The following is an 11,234-nucleotide window of genomic DNA, read 5'->3' on the forward strand; positions in this document are numbered from 1 at the left end:
GTAACTCTTCCGATCAAATGACCCGGATCACAAGTTTAAAAAGTTAATGTAGTTAAGCATCTTTTTTTTACTCATTTTCTTTTATGGTCTTATCCTTTTACAATTTTATTTTTTTGCATATTGGTTTTGTGATTATCTTTGATTTCTTTTCTATGAATTTGTCCTAATCTTATGATTTACATCACGAGTTTTGTATTTTTTAGATAAAAGTTTTTTTTAAAAAAAATTGTCCATATTTAATTTTGAAGATATTATTCTAATTCAACTATATTTTTTTTTGTAAAAATAAAATTTATTTTTAAAAAATAAAAAATATTTATTTTTAAATAATATTTCTTACATGTATGACCTTATGTAATATTTCTTTAGGGTATAAATTTATTAAATCAGTTTCATTTGTATTTCTATTTTAATTATCTTTTATTAATTTAAATAAAAAATTTAAATAAATATAATCGGATAAATATCTCGTTTTATATATTTAAATATCTTGATTCATATTTATCTTATAATTGTTTTCAATTTTTCTTTGGATTATTGTAAATGATTTTTTTTATATATAGATCATTATTAATTATTTAATTAGATTTTTCATAGATTTTTTAATTTTCTCTTTAAATTTTTTAAATAAAAAAATATTAATATTACATGTATACCTGATTTTGTTTTTAAAAAAATAATTAACAGAAACACAGGCTAAATAACTATTTTACTTGCATTTACCGTGAAACCGTTAATAGTGGAATTAAATTGATGCCTGACCGTGAACAACTGTAGCTCGAGGCTTGTAGTTGAGTTGATGATTGGACGCGATACCAACCACTAGATGTATTTTAAAATTGCTTTGGAGGTATGATCTGATATTCAAGAGAGAGCAATAGCTTTTAAAAAAATTTCAATTTTTTTATTTATTTTAAATTTTAAATTTTTATTATTATTTTTATATATTAATATCTAAAATAATTTTTAAAAAATAAAAAAATATTTTATATTATTTTATATATTTTAAAATATTTTTTTTTAAAAAAAAACAACTACTATCGTATTTCTAATCAAACTTAAATGTCAAGATTTCCTTGTATTTGCCTCCGTCAGTTGATCAGGGACTCAATTCTTTACACAAGTTGATTTTTTTTAAAAATAAAATAATAAAAATTTGATGTGATTTAAGGTAATTAATTTAGCCTGTTAATCTATAATCTATAATATAATTAATCTGATTAAAATTTGATTTTACATTTTTTTTTAATATTAGACTCTTTAAAACAATGTTAAAATAAATTAAAATGATTTTATTTTAATTAATCAAATTAACTCATATTAATTCTTGCAATTCATAACCCGAAACTTAAATCATCTAGAGTTTAATAACTTTAAATTCAAATATTATGACATGTCTTTATAAATATGAGCAGTGGATCCTGATATTAAAACCATCAAAATTAAATCTTAGTATGACTTAAGACTAAGGTATCTTGAGCGGGTATTCAGACTCGCTTGCCTAAGTCTACAGCTATATGGGTGAGTCAGCTCTAGCACCATGTATTTGCAACCTGGAGTTTGCAGCCCCACTTGACATGTGAGTATCTAGGACTTATCAATCCCAACACCAGGTGTATACAACCTCACCAAAATTAGAGTTGACCTAGAGGAGTGGATTTGCAATATCATCACGGCTCACAAAACAGTGTAATTTACAATAAAACCATTCACAGTCTACAATAATTAATGGATTCGAACACATGATCAATGAACAATGGGTCCTAACACTAGATCCATCAGAATTGGGTCCTGATAGAGGACCTAAGACTAAGATATTTTGAGAGGGTATTCAAACTCGTTTGCTTGGGTTTGTAGCCATAGGTGTGGGTCAACCATAGTGTCATGTGCTTGCAGCCCCACTTTGTGCCCAGGTGCTCAAGGTTTACCAGCCCAAGCACTAGGTGTTTGCAGCCTGGGGGCTACAACCTTACTAAAATTGAAGCCGACCCTGAGGAGCGGGTCTGTAGTCTCATCATATCCTATCAAGTACTATCATTCATTTATAATTTACAGTAATTTTTGCTATAATAACAAACAATATAATTTATAGTAAAAACATTTATAGTTCACAATAATTTTTGCTACAGTGAAATAGTGAAATATTGATTCTTTTTAGTTATAGCTAAGACTTCTAATGTATTTGTTAGTACTTGAGGATAAATCTGATTTTGATATTTTCCTAGATAAACCTTAGATTCTCATTTCACAACAGAAACATCAGATTACAAAAAGCTCCTAAGAGTATCGGAAAGCTAATTTACAAAAACATCAGCAATATATATATAAATAAATAAATAAAGGCTTTTTTTTTTCTGCTAGCCAGGCAGCCACTCTGTTTACTTCTCTAGATATATTCACAATTCCACATCTAAGAATTCTACAAAATCATTGTTTTGCATTAGCAGCTACGGCTTAATTAATCCTCCAAGAAATCTAATCTTCATCACTTTTCAAAACAGAGACCATATACTTCTAGCATCTGATTAAAAAACCACGTCTAATATTCCTTGTGACATGAGAGACATGAAGCTACTTGACCATAAAACAGCATTTTAAAATAAGTTATGCTACATCCATCTACTGGTTTGAGAAAATTCAAAATCTTGGAGGTAAACTGCCCGTATAGTGTATTATCTTGGAAAGATGGAATGATTATAGGTGAATTTCAACAGCATTGAGTTTTAGGGGTGTTTGTTTTACATAAAATATCTTATTTCTTATAAAATGTTTTATAGAAATATTGATTCATGTAAAATATATAACACCTCGCCACCATGACCTCCACTGCAACACCATTTTCGCCGCTGTCACCACCACTCTACGACCAACACCATTCTATTATTATCACCTTGTCACACTATCACTTCCATGGTCGCGGTCCTGGCACCACCAGCACCCCTGAACATGGTTTTCTGGTAGCCGAGGTTGTTGAAGCTACAACTAGACCCAACCATAACACCTCCAGCTTAATGTTCTGCTACTAACTCAAGGCAGCCATGAGCCCAGCATCTTCAATGGCATATTAAATTGATAAAATAGCTTTTTAAATAGTATAAATATATATATTTTTATTATATACTTCAATGAAAAAAACACATTTTAAAAAGTTAATTGTATTGTAGTGAGAGAAATAAGTATTTTATTTTTTTCAAGGAGTTTAATTTATTTTTTAATATGATTATATTTAATTGATTTAATTTTTTATTGGAACCACTTTATTGATTTCAACTTTTTTGAGAGAGATATAAAAATAATATTTCTAGAAGAAAAAAATATTTTGACATTTTATTTATCACTCTCCTTTAAACATATAAAACAAAGATTGAAAATCCAAAATAATTTTTGTATTTATTTATTTTGGACTTTACAAATTTATCACGACTTGGAGTTGCTCATAGGGTAATATCTGGTGCCCTTTTGGTCGCAGAAATTACTAAGCTTTCAGTTCCTACTTTTACAATTCAAAGAGCCGCCGAATTGTATACTGGTCTTCGATTAGGCCCATCAAAACTTTATCTCAAGGGAAATAAATAAATAACTCACATAAAAGAAGAAACAATTACATGAATTTGGGCAATTAGTCCAAGCCATAAATTATTATCACCACGACCATTTTTTTTTACACGGAAGAAAAAACAGAAAAAACTAGCTATGAAAGGACTAAAAAAATAAATTTAATATTAAAAAATTAAAAATAAGTATTGGTTGAAAAATAAATAAATCAAATCACTAATATTATAATAAATAGTTTTTTTATGAGGAGTGATAAAATAAAAACCCTTTGTCTTTAAGATTTTTGGCTAACTAGATTGTTAGCCTGTACAACATCACACGTCGAATAAAATTTTTTAAATCATAAAAAATATAGATATTATTATTATTTTTCTAATAAAAAATTAAAATATATAAAATTAATTTGATATGACTTAATCAATTTAATAAATTCAAAAACAACTTACACAGTCAACAAAAATATAATTTAAATCACAAAAATTCAAGAGAGTACTCTTGTAGTACGATAAAGAGATATTATAAAATATTATTAATACTTATTAGGCGATTAAGATTTCTTGGACGACTTAAAGTCTATTATAAATACATTCCATGTAACTTTATATTGACATAGTGAAAATCAAAAGCTTCTCACTCCTATGGATTTAGACATATCATTGAATCATGTTAAATGTGTTCTTTGTAAACTTTTTTTTATTGTGATATTCATCAATAGTTTTTATAGTTTTTTCTCCCAAAAAGTATGTAATTGAGTGTAAATTTTAGTTTAAAATGGCTAAATGAATGTGCAGAAAAAAACATTTGAGAACCAAATTAATTTTTTTTAAAATAATTATTTCAATTTATAATAATTTATGAGAGAATAAAAAATAAAATTTTCTACAGTAAAATCTCTACATGTTTTAATGTATTGGTAAATATAATATAATATTAACCACTGATGTCTATCTTTTTTCGATCATGTGCATGTGGAGATCATTTGACACGGTTCAACTTCCAGGCCAATAAGTTTCTCTTTAAACTTTTTGTAGAAAGCTAGCATTTGATGATATCGCTAGTGATGCAGATTATGTCACTTCCGATAAATATTTTTCTTCTGGGCACTGTTATGAATATTTTTCTTTTAATCCTACACCGTCTAAAGGAGCAGGAAAGAAAATTAAAAGATTTGTCTTTGAAGCAGTTTTGTACTCGAGCTACTGGCATTTAGTCAATATCTGGAAACACTATCACAAAATTAATTAATAAAAATAAAAATATTGATAGAATTTTTTTATTAGTATATTATAATGATTTTTATTAACAAAATTTTTTATTTGTTGAAAATAAAAAATGATGTGTTTACGATTTCATTACAACGCACACCAATAACTCTGTTTTGTTTATTTCATATGCAAAATAAAAGTTAGGATTTTTTTTACATCCATATATATATATATATATATATATTATTAGTTGTGTGTCTATGTGTGTATATATTTATTTTGCAGGCTATGATTCTTGAACACGAGCCAAGTCTAATAGAACTTTTTGTTGAAACACATGTGCAGAGTGATGATAATTTAAAAGGAGTGTAACAGTTCATAGATAGTTAAGCTCAACACTTTGTAGCATGTTAATTTTCAACTATTTTTATCTTAAGTTATCAATTCATTAAATTTGATGAATTTTTTTTCCAAGATACATATAATACTCACTTAAAGGAGAGATACTAGGATAATCTTTCGGCTCATCTGGATTTGGATTTATGGTTAAAAAAATGTATGAACTCTCTAACATTACGATTGATAATTTGCAGACAACTCGTAGTGTTTCAGTCGTCGGATGCTCACAATCGATTCCAAACACTCAAACTCCAGAGTTTACGATGATGTTAGACCAACAAGTAAATACTCAGATGACCCATTTTAATAAAAAAATTGAAAAACTTACTAATGATTACGAAGAACTTCATCAATTGATATCGGAGATGAGATCACAAATAAGTGGTACATATACACCTTATAATTGGCCTCATAGTCCCAACGACCACTAACCTCTTTCTCTTTTAGCGTCACTTCCATTGTAGATTTATTGTATTTGAATGTATAAATGTTTAAATTTATAGTAAATATTTGTGTAGATTTATTGTATTTGAATGTATAAATATTTAAATTTATAGTAAATATTTATTTTTTAATTTATTTTAATCATTTTTCTACTTCAATTCAATATTTAAAAAAATATATTTAAAAAAAATTATTGATGGGTATAGACTAAACATCTTTATCAGTATATTGCATAGAAAATTAAAAAGAAATTATTACAAATATAATTGTTATTGTTAACTAACCGATGACATTATAGGTGATATTCTGTTGGTAATTAATATGTTATATATACTGATAAACAAATAAAAATATTAATGGCATTACACAAGGTTTTCTTGTCAATGATATATTAAATTTGCTGATAGTGTTACCAATAAAATGAACCAAGTAATTTTTTTTTGATATATTTTATTTGTTTATGAATTTATTGGTATATTTATTATCAATAAATTTATTAACATACCATAAAGTTATTAATGAGAGTTTTTCTAATAAATTATTTTTGGCTGTGAACTCGTTAGTAATATACACGTTAGACTATGAATATAAATCCTACATGAAATTTCTGTAAAGAAAGATATTAGATCTGGTAGTGAAGTGAATATTTTTTGGAGCAGTTAGGCTATTAAATTATCTAGTACGCATAGCAATAATTTTAAAGGAGAAACAGATCTCTGATAAAACGTAACGTAGTGTCATGAAAGTGATATTAGCCTAGAAGACAAAATTTTCCAGGATGCAGAAACCGAAAGGGTTAGATTTTCAACATGAAGCATGTGGTGATCTCATAGTCCAAGCGTCCCTTGCATAATCATTAGTTCTTCTCATATCTAAGTACTGTTAAACAAAAGTCACGCAAGTGGATAACCACCACGTTCACATCCAAACACAGAATTACATAAAAAGATTAGCCAATTGTCCACTGGGGACCCATATCAAGAAAAGCAATAAAGTAAAGGAAAGATGCAAAAAGGCCGTCTATTACATCCACCTAGCAGCATCAACGGAATTAGGATACTTCTGTGAATCTTTTACTGCTACAAACAGAAGCGATTGTGGTGCCTCTTGCACGCTAGTCCTGTCACAGCAGATAAGCATTTGAAGCTGGCTAGGCCGGACTCTCCTTGGTCTCATTAATATGCATGTATAGAAGATGGCCTCCATAACTCTACATAATTAGTTACACATGACCTTCGTTATTTGCATGTGTTAAGACTTGAGCAGATATATATGCATGTGCTCCACGAAACGATTCGTCAACTCAGCATGTTGTAAAGTTTAAAAATAACTAAAATTTGACCTTTCTTTGTCACTTAGGCCTAACATGACAAACTACTCAGGTTAAAAAAAACATATAATCTAAGGTGAGGGTACAGTTTAAGATCTTACAATAATCGCAAACATATGATATTGAACATCAAATCAGGACAAGATCAAATGATATACTACTTAATCATATAATCGGGAACATATGATATTGAACCTTACGATAATTTTGATCCGGCCATGCATGTTGATTGGCATTGTAACTTGTAAATTGAACTTAATCAAAACGGAACAAGAAGGTGTGCTTCAGAAATTGGCTTTTCTTATGAAAACGCCTGGAAGGCCACGAAGGATTCAGAAGTATTATTTTGCATGATGATTTGAGTTATTAGACCAGCGTGAAGAGTGGACAAGCGAGCATCCAATCATTTATACGTTCGTCTTTTTGGAAACACCTCATGTTAGATGTCTCTCTGCAGCAACAACGTGCAGGACACTGTCAAAATTAATGATTAATTGGTCAAATAAGTGGAGGAGAATTTTTATCTTGATGACGACAGGTTTCATTTACAAGCGCAGCCCCCTTTTTTGTGTTAAGTTACTGCCTCTTCCGTTGTTTTTTTTTAAAAAAAAAAGATGTTAGCACAGCAAAATAAAAATCGATGGAATAATATAGTTTTAAAAAATATTGTTTGAGTTTGTAGCTATTTTGAATAATAATATTTAATAAATATTGATATTTTCTAACTACGAAAATATTCTTTTTTAATTTCAAATAAAAACAGCTTAAAATATCATCACACATCATGAAATTTATCTTTTCCCTCCTCTATCATAAAATACACGCACACAACCCCACCCCCTCTCTTTGAAAAAAAAAAAAACTCACAAATAAGTATATTGTCTTCAAAACTATAAAAACTCGTTTTCATTTTCATTTATAAGGATATTTAAAAAAAAAAATAGTTGGGTGTCACCGTCACCACTATCACAACTGATGCCATCACTTTCTAGTCCTGTAAGCAATGAAAAAAAATCTCTTATAAAATAGACATGCATGTAATGAAAACTTTGCATTATGAGTTTAATTTAATATGCAATTCATCCTAAATTCATAACACATGAAAATAGAATGTAATTCACTATAAATCCTATAATAACCCTTCAAATATGTAGGATGTGAAGGGAGATTTGGCTATTGAAATTTTGTTGGTTATAGCAATTTAGCCACTAGAACTTCTCAGTCATTTCATTAGCTATTATGGTTCCAAAACGTAATAAGAAGTTTCGGTTTCAGAACATGTCATTTATTTGATCATGTGGTTTCTAATCATGATTTTTTTTAGATGTTATAGTTTTGAAACATGTTATTTAGTTTTGTCACAACCAAAATCTACTCTCCCATTTCGGTTCTAGATTTTTTTCCGTACATCTTGCACTAGGTATAACATTTAGTTTTGTCACAACTCAAAATTTATTTGTTAAGTTACATGAGTTTTTTTTTTCCTCCTCTTAGAGATCGATAAAACAGTCTTTTAAACAAAAATAAATTCATGAATTTAATAATATCATGTCTTACTTAAGTTTAGTTAAATCAACACATCGTATTGCTCAAGTTTAACATAATCAAAATTTAAAATATATTAAATTAAAACTTTATCCAATATCCATATCAACGTTAACATGCTAGACGTACGAGGCCTAATATAATAACTACAGGTTTGACCTTGAATAGTTAACTGGGAAAGGTTAGAGCTTGGATTCTTAAAGGTGACCGATTGCTCATGTTTGACATAATCAATGTTTAAAATGATTCAAAATAAAACCCGATCTCGCATCCATATCAATATGTCAGACAAGGCCTAATTTAATAACTATGGATTTGACCCTGAACAGTTAACAGGGAAAGGTTAGAGCTTGGATTCTTAAAGTTGGATGCTGCAATTTCTTTTTAAAGAGGATACCTAGAATATTCTTCAAAAGCCTATCTATATACAAATCAAACACAGTTTGTCTGCACTCCATATCGAAATGGTGCTTAAATTTATATACCATAAAGCATGATAACTCTCTGATTTGTTTGACAGCCCTGGCGTGGTCTGGATAAATGGAAATATATATTCTACACATGGTTAATAACGAATTTGGATTCCTTCTTAATTTAGACTGATTAATGTAGAGAATCCCAAAAATAGTATGCACAAAGTGGTAAATCATTACGCCTTGTCCTTGCAAGCTAGATCAGAAATCCAAAAGTATTACAAAATTTAAGTTGGAAATCAATAAATGAAAACTTAGAAAAAAGGAAAATAATTAATTAGGGAGCATCAGCCTTGCTTCCTGGCTAATCTGTGCAGCTTAAATAATAACATCTGCCTCGTACATATATAATACCATTGCTAGCAAAAATACAATCACATCCATAAGCCTTTTTGCCTTTTGTCTGTGGCCGGCAAAGATCGATTTGGTCTAAAAAAGCCATGAGTGAGCCCATATACAACACTAAATTAGCCCTTAGAATTAGAAGCAGGAGGTTGTTGATGTAGCTGCTGGTACATGGCAGCCATCCTGCTGTAAGCATCCATTGTCATTGGCTGCATGATCAAAAAGGTGGGTCAATGCATTGAGTTCGAAATCATGGGATATCATATATGCGGGTATCAAACAAGTGTAGGTCGTGTTACTTTGTCCTACTTCCACGCTTACAATGAGAGGTGTCTGAAGGCATAATAATCTTAAAATTAAACCCAAATAGCACTTCTAGAATTCTTCAATATGAGATTGCAAAGCCGTCCGACTCAAGAGTTTATGCTGCTTATAATTACCTGAGTTTGGCAGGCAAGGAACGCAGACAATGGGTCTGCGGCCGTGGTTTGTAACCGGTCATGACCACTTGAGCCATCCCATGTAGTCAGAGGAATGAAAGCGGTGGGGTGAAGGGCTGGAGGAATTCCTGTCATGTTGGAACGAGCTGCAATTGCGTTCATGTCCATGACACCCATTCCCATTCCCATGCCGGCCATTCCCATGCTCATTGGGGCCATCATTGACATTTGGAGTTGCTGTTGCAAAGCCAAAGGCAGCATCATTGGTTGCATATTCATTCTGCTCATCATTTGTACTTGTGCTTGCAGTTGTTTCAAATATTCAATCACTTCATCAAGCATTGAGGCTTTGTCCGTCTAATACAAACAAAGAGAACATATATCAAGAAATCATAGCTGATAGTATACATACCAGTCAATAATGTTTTCTTTCATTTAAAGAAATCATCTCGTGCAAGGATTTTAATTGAAATCATGCATAAACACAAGGGCAGGCATCAGGGCATGCATGAGTAGAAGGATTTATGTGGTATAGCAGGTAGTTTTCTTAGTACCAAACAACCTTCTGTGTCATGCTGTCCCCATGTCGATTTGGGTATGTGGACTAGGATCACTTGATCTGTCCCAAGATACTCTAAGCCATTTGAATGCAATAAAAGGATGAGATGGACCACATATATACCATCATGACCTGTTTGTCCGTTCTGATTATTTATAATTGAAGCTATTACTGCAGCTGCATTACACGACATGAATCTAAATGTAGAAACACATTATTAGATGGATCCATAAAGTTAAGGCCTGAACCTTCGAACTTATGGCTAGCAATTGTTAGTTACGTTTTGAACGTGAGATTTTCGGCTTAAAAAAAAAAAAATCTGAAGCAAGCTCGCATTATTGAGTAGCAACTCGGGCAGGCTTTTCTGTCACCAAGTTATCCCCTATAGTGGGAATAACAAGAGCACCTAAAAGTTTGAAATGCGATGCCGACACTCAATAACAAGTGACCATGATTTTTATGAAGAATATTGACATTTTTAAACGAGTCTGATTGTTTCTATATTTTAAAAAAAAAATAAAAAAAAATATTTTTTCTTTGTTTTCAATTAATATTTTTTTGATATTTCTAGATTATTTTGATGCATTAATTTTAAAAATAATTTTAAAAAATAAAAATATATATTATTTTAATATATTTCTAAATAAAAATATTTAAAAGATAACTATAAATACATTTTCAAACATATGTATTTGAAAATTTCAGCACAAGGCCTTAAAGAGTTAAAAGAGTTAGTGAATAGCTTCTTCGTTTTTTTGATATATTTTCATGGAAACACCTACATAAATGGAATGATCAGGATGATTTTTTTTTTGGCAGGATTAAAACTCACAAAAACTACGGTGCCAATCATTAATTTGCCTAATTAAATGATGAGAAAAACTGTGATATGATTGATTTATTGCTTCAACATGAAGGTGAAGAGGAAATTCCACTATT

At 29.8% G+C, this 11,234-nt stretch overlaps 1 protein-coding gene across 1 annotated transcript in view; it reads right to left on the bottom strand.

The window, feature by feature from the left end:
* Positions 1-9,103: 9,103 nt before the first annotated feature.
* UNE10 (basic helix-loop-helix (bHLH) DNA-binding superfamily protein) overlaps positions 9,104-11,234 on the bottom strand; it is a 4,482-nt gene continuing 2,351 nt past the window's right edge. Inside the window, exons 5-6 of the mRNA XM_011035594.1 lie at positions 9,737-10,093; positions 9,104-9,505 (exon numbers count right to left, since the gene is read on the bottom strand). Coding sequence (XP_011033896.1) covers positions 9,419-9,505; positions 9,737-10,093 — 444 coding nt within the window. The 3' untranslated portion in view covers positions 9,104-9,418. The remainder of the gene's footprint in view (positions 9,506-9,736; positions 10,094-11,234) is intronic.

Source organism: Populus euphratica, unplaced genomic scaffold (genome assembly GCF_000495115.2).
Source record: "Populus euphratica unplaced genomic scaffold, PopEup_1.0 scaffold2.1, whole genome shotgun sequence".
In the NCBI taxonomy this organism is placed as follows: Eukaryota; Viridiplantae; Streptophyta; class Magnoliopsida; order Malpighiales; family Salicaceae; genus Populus; species Populus euphratica.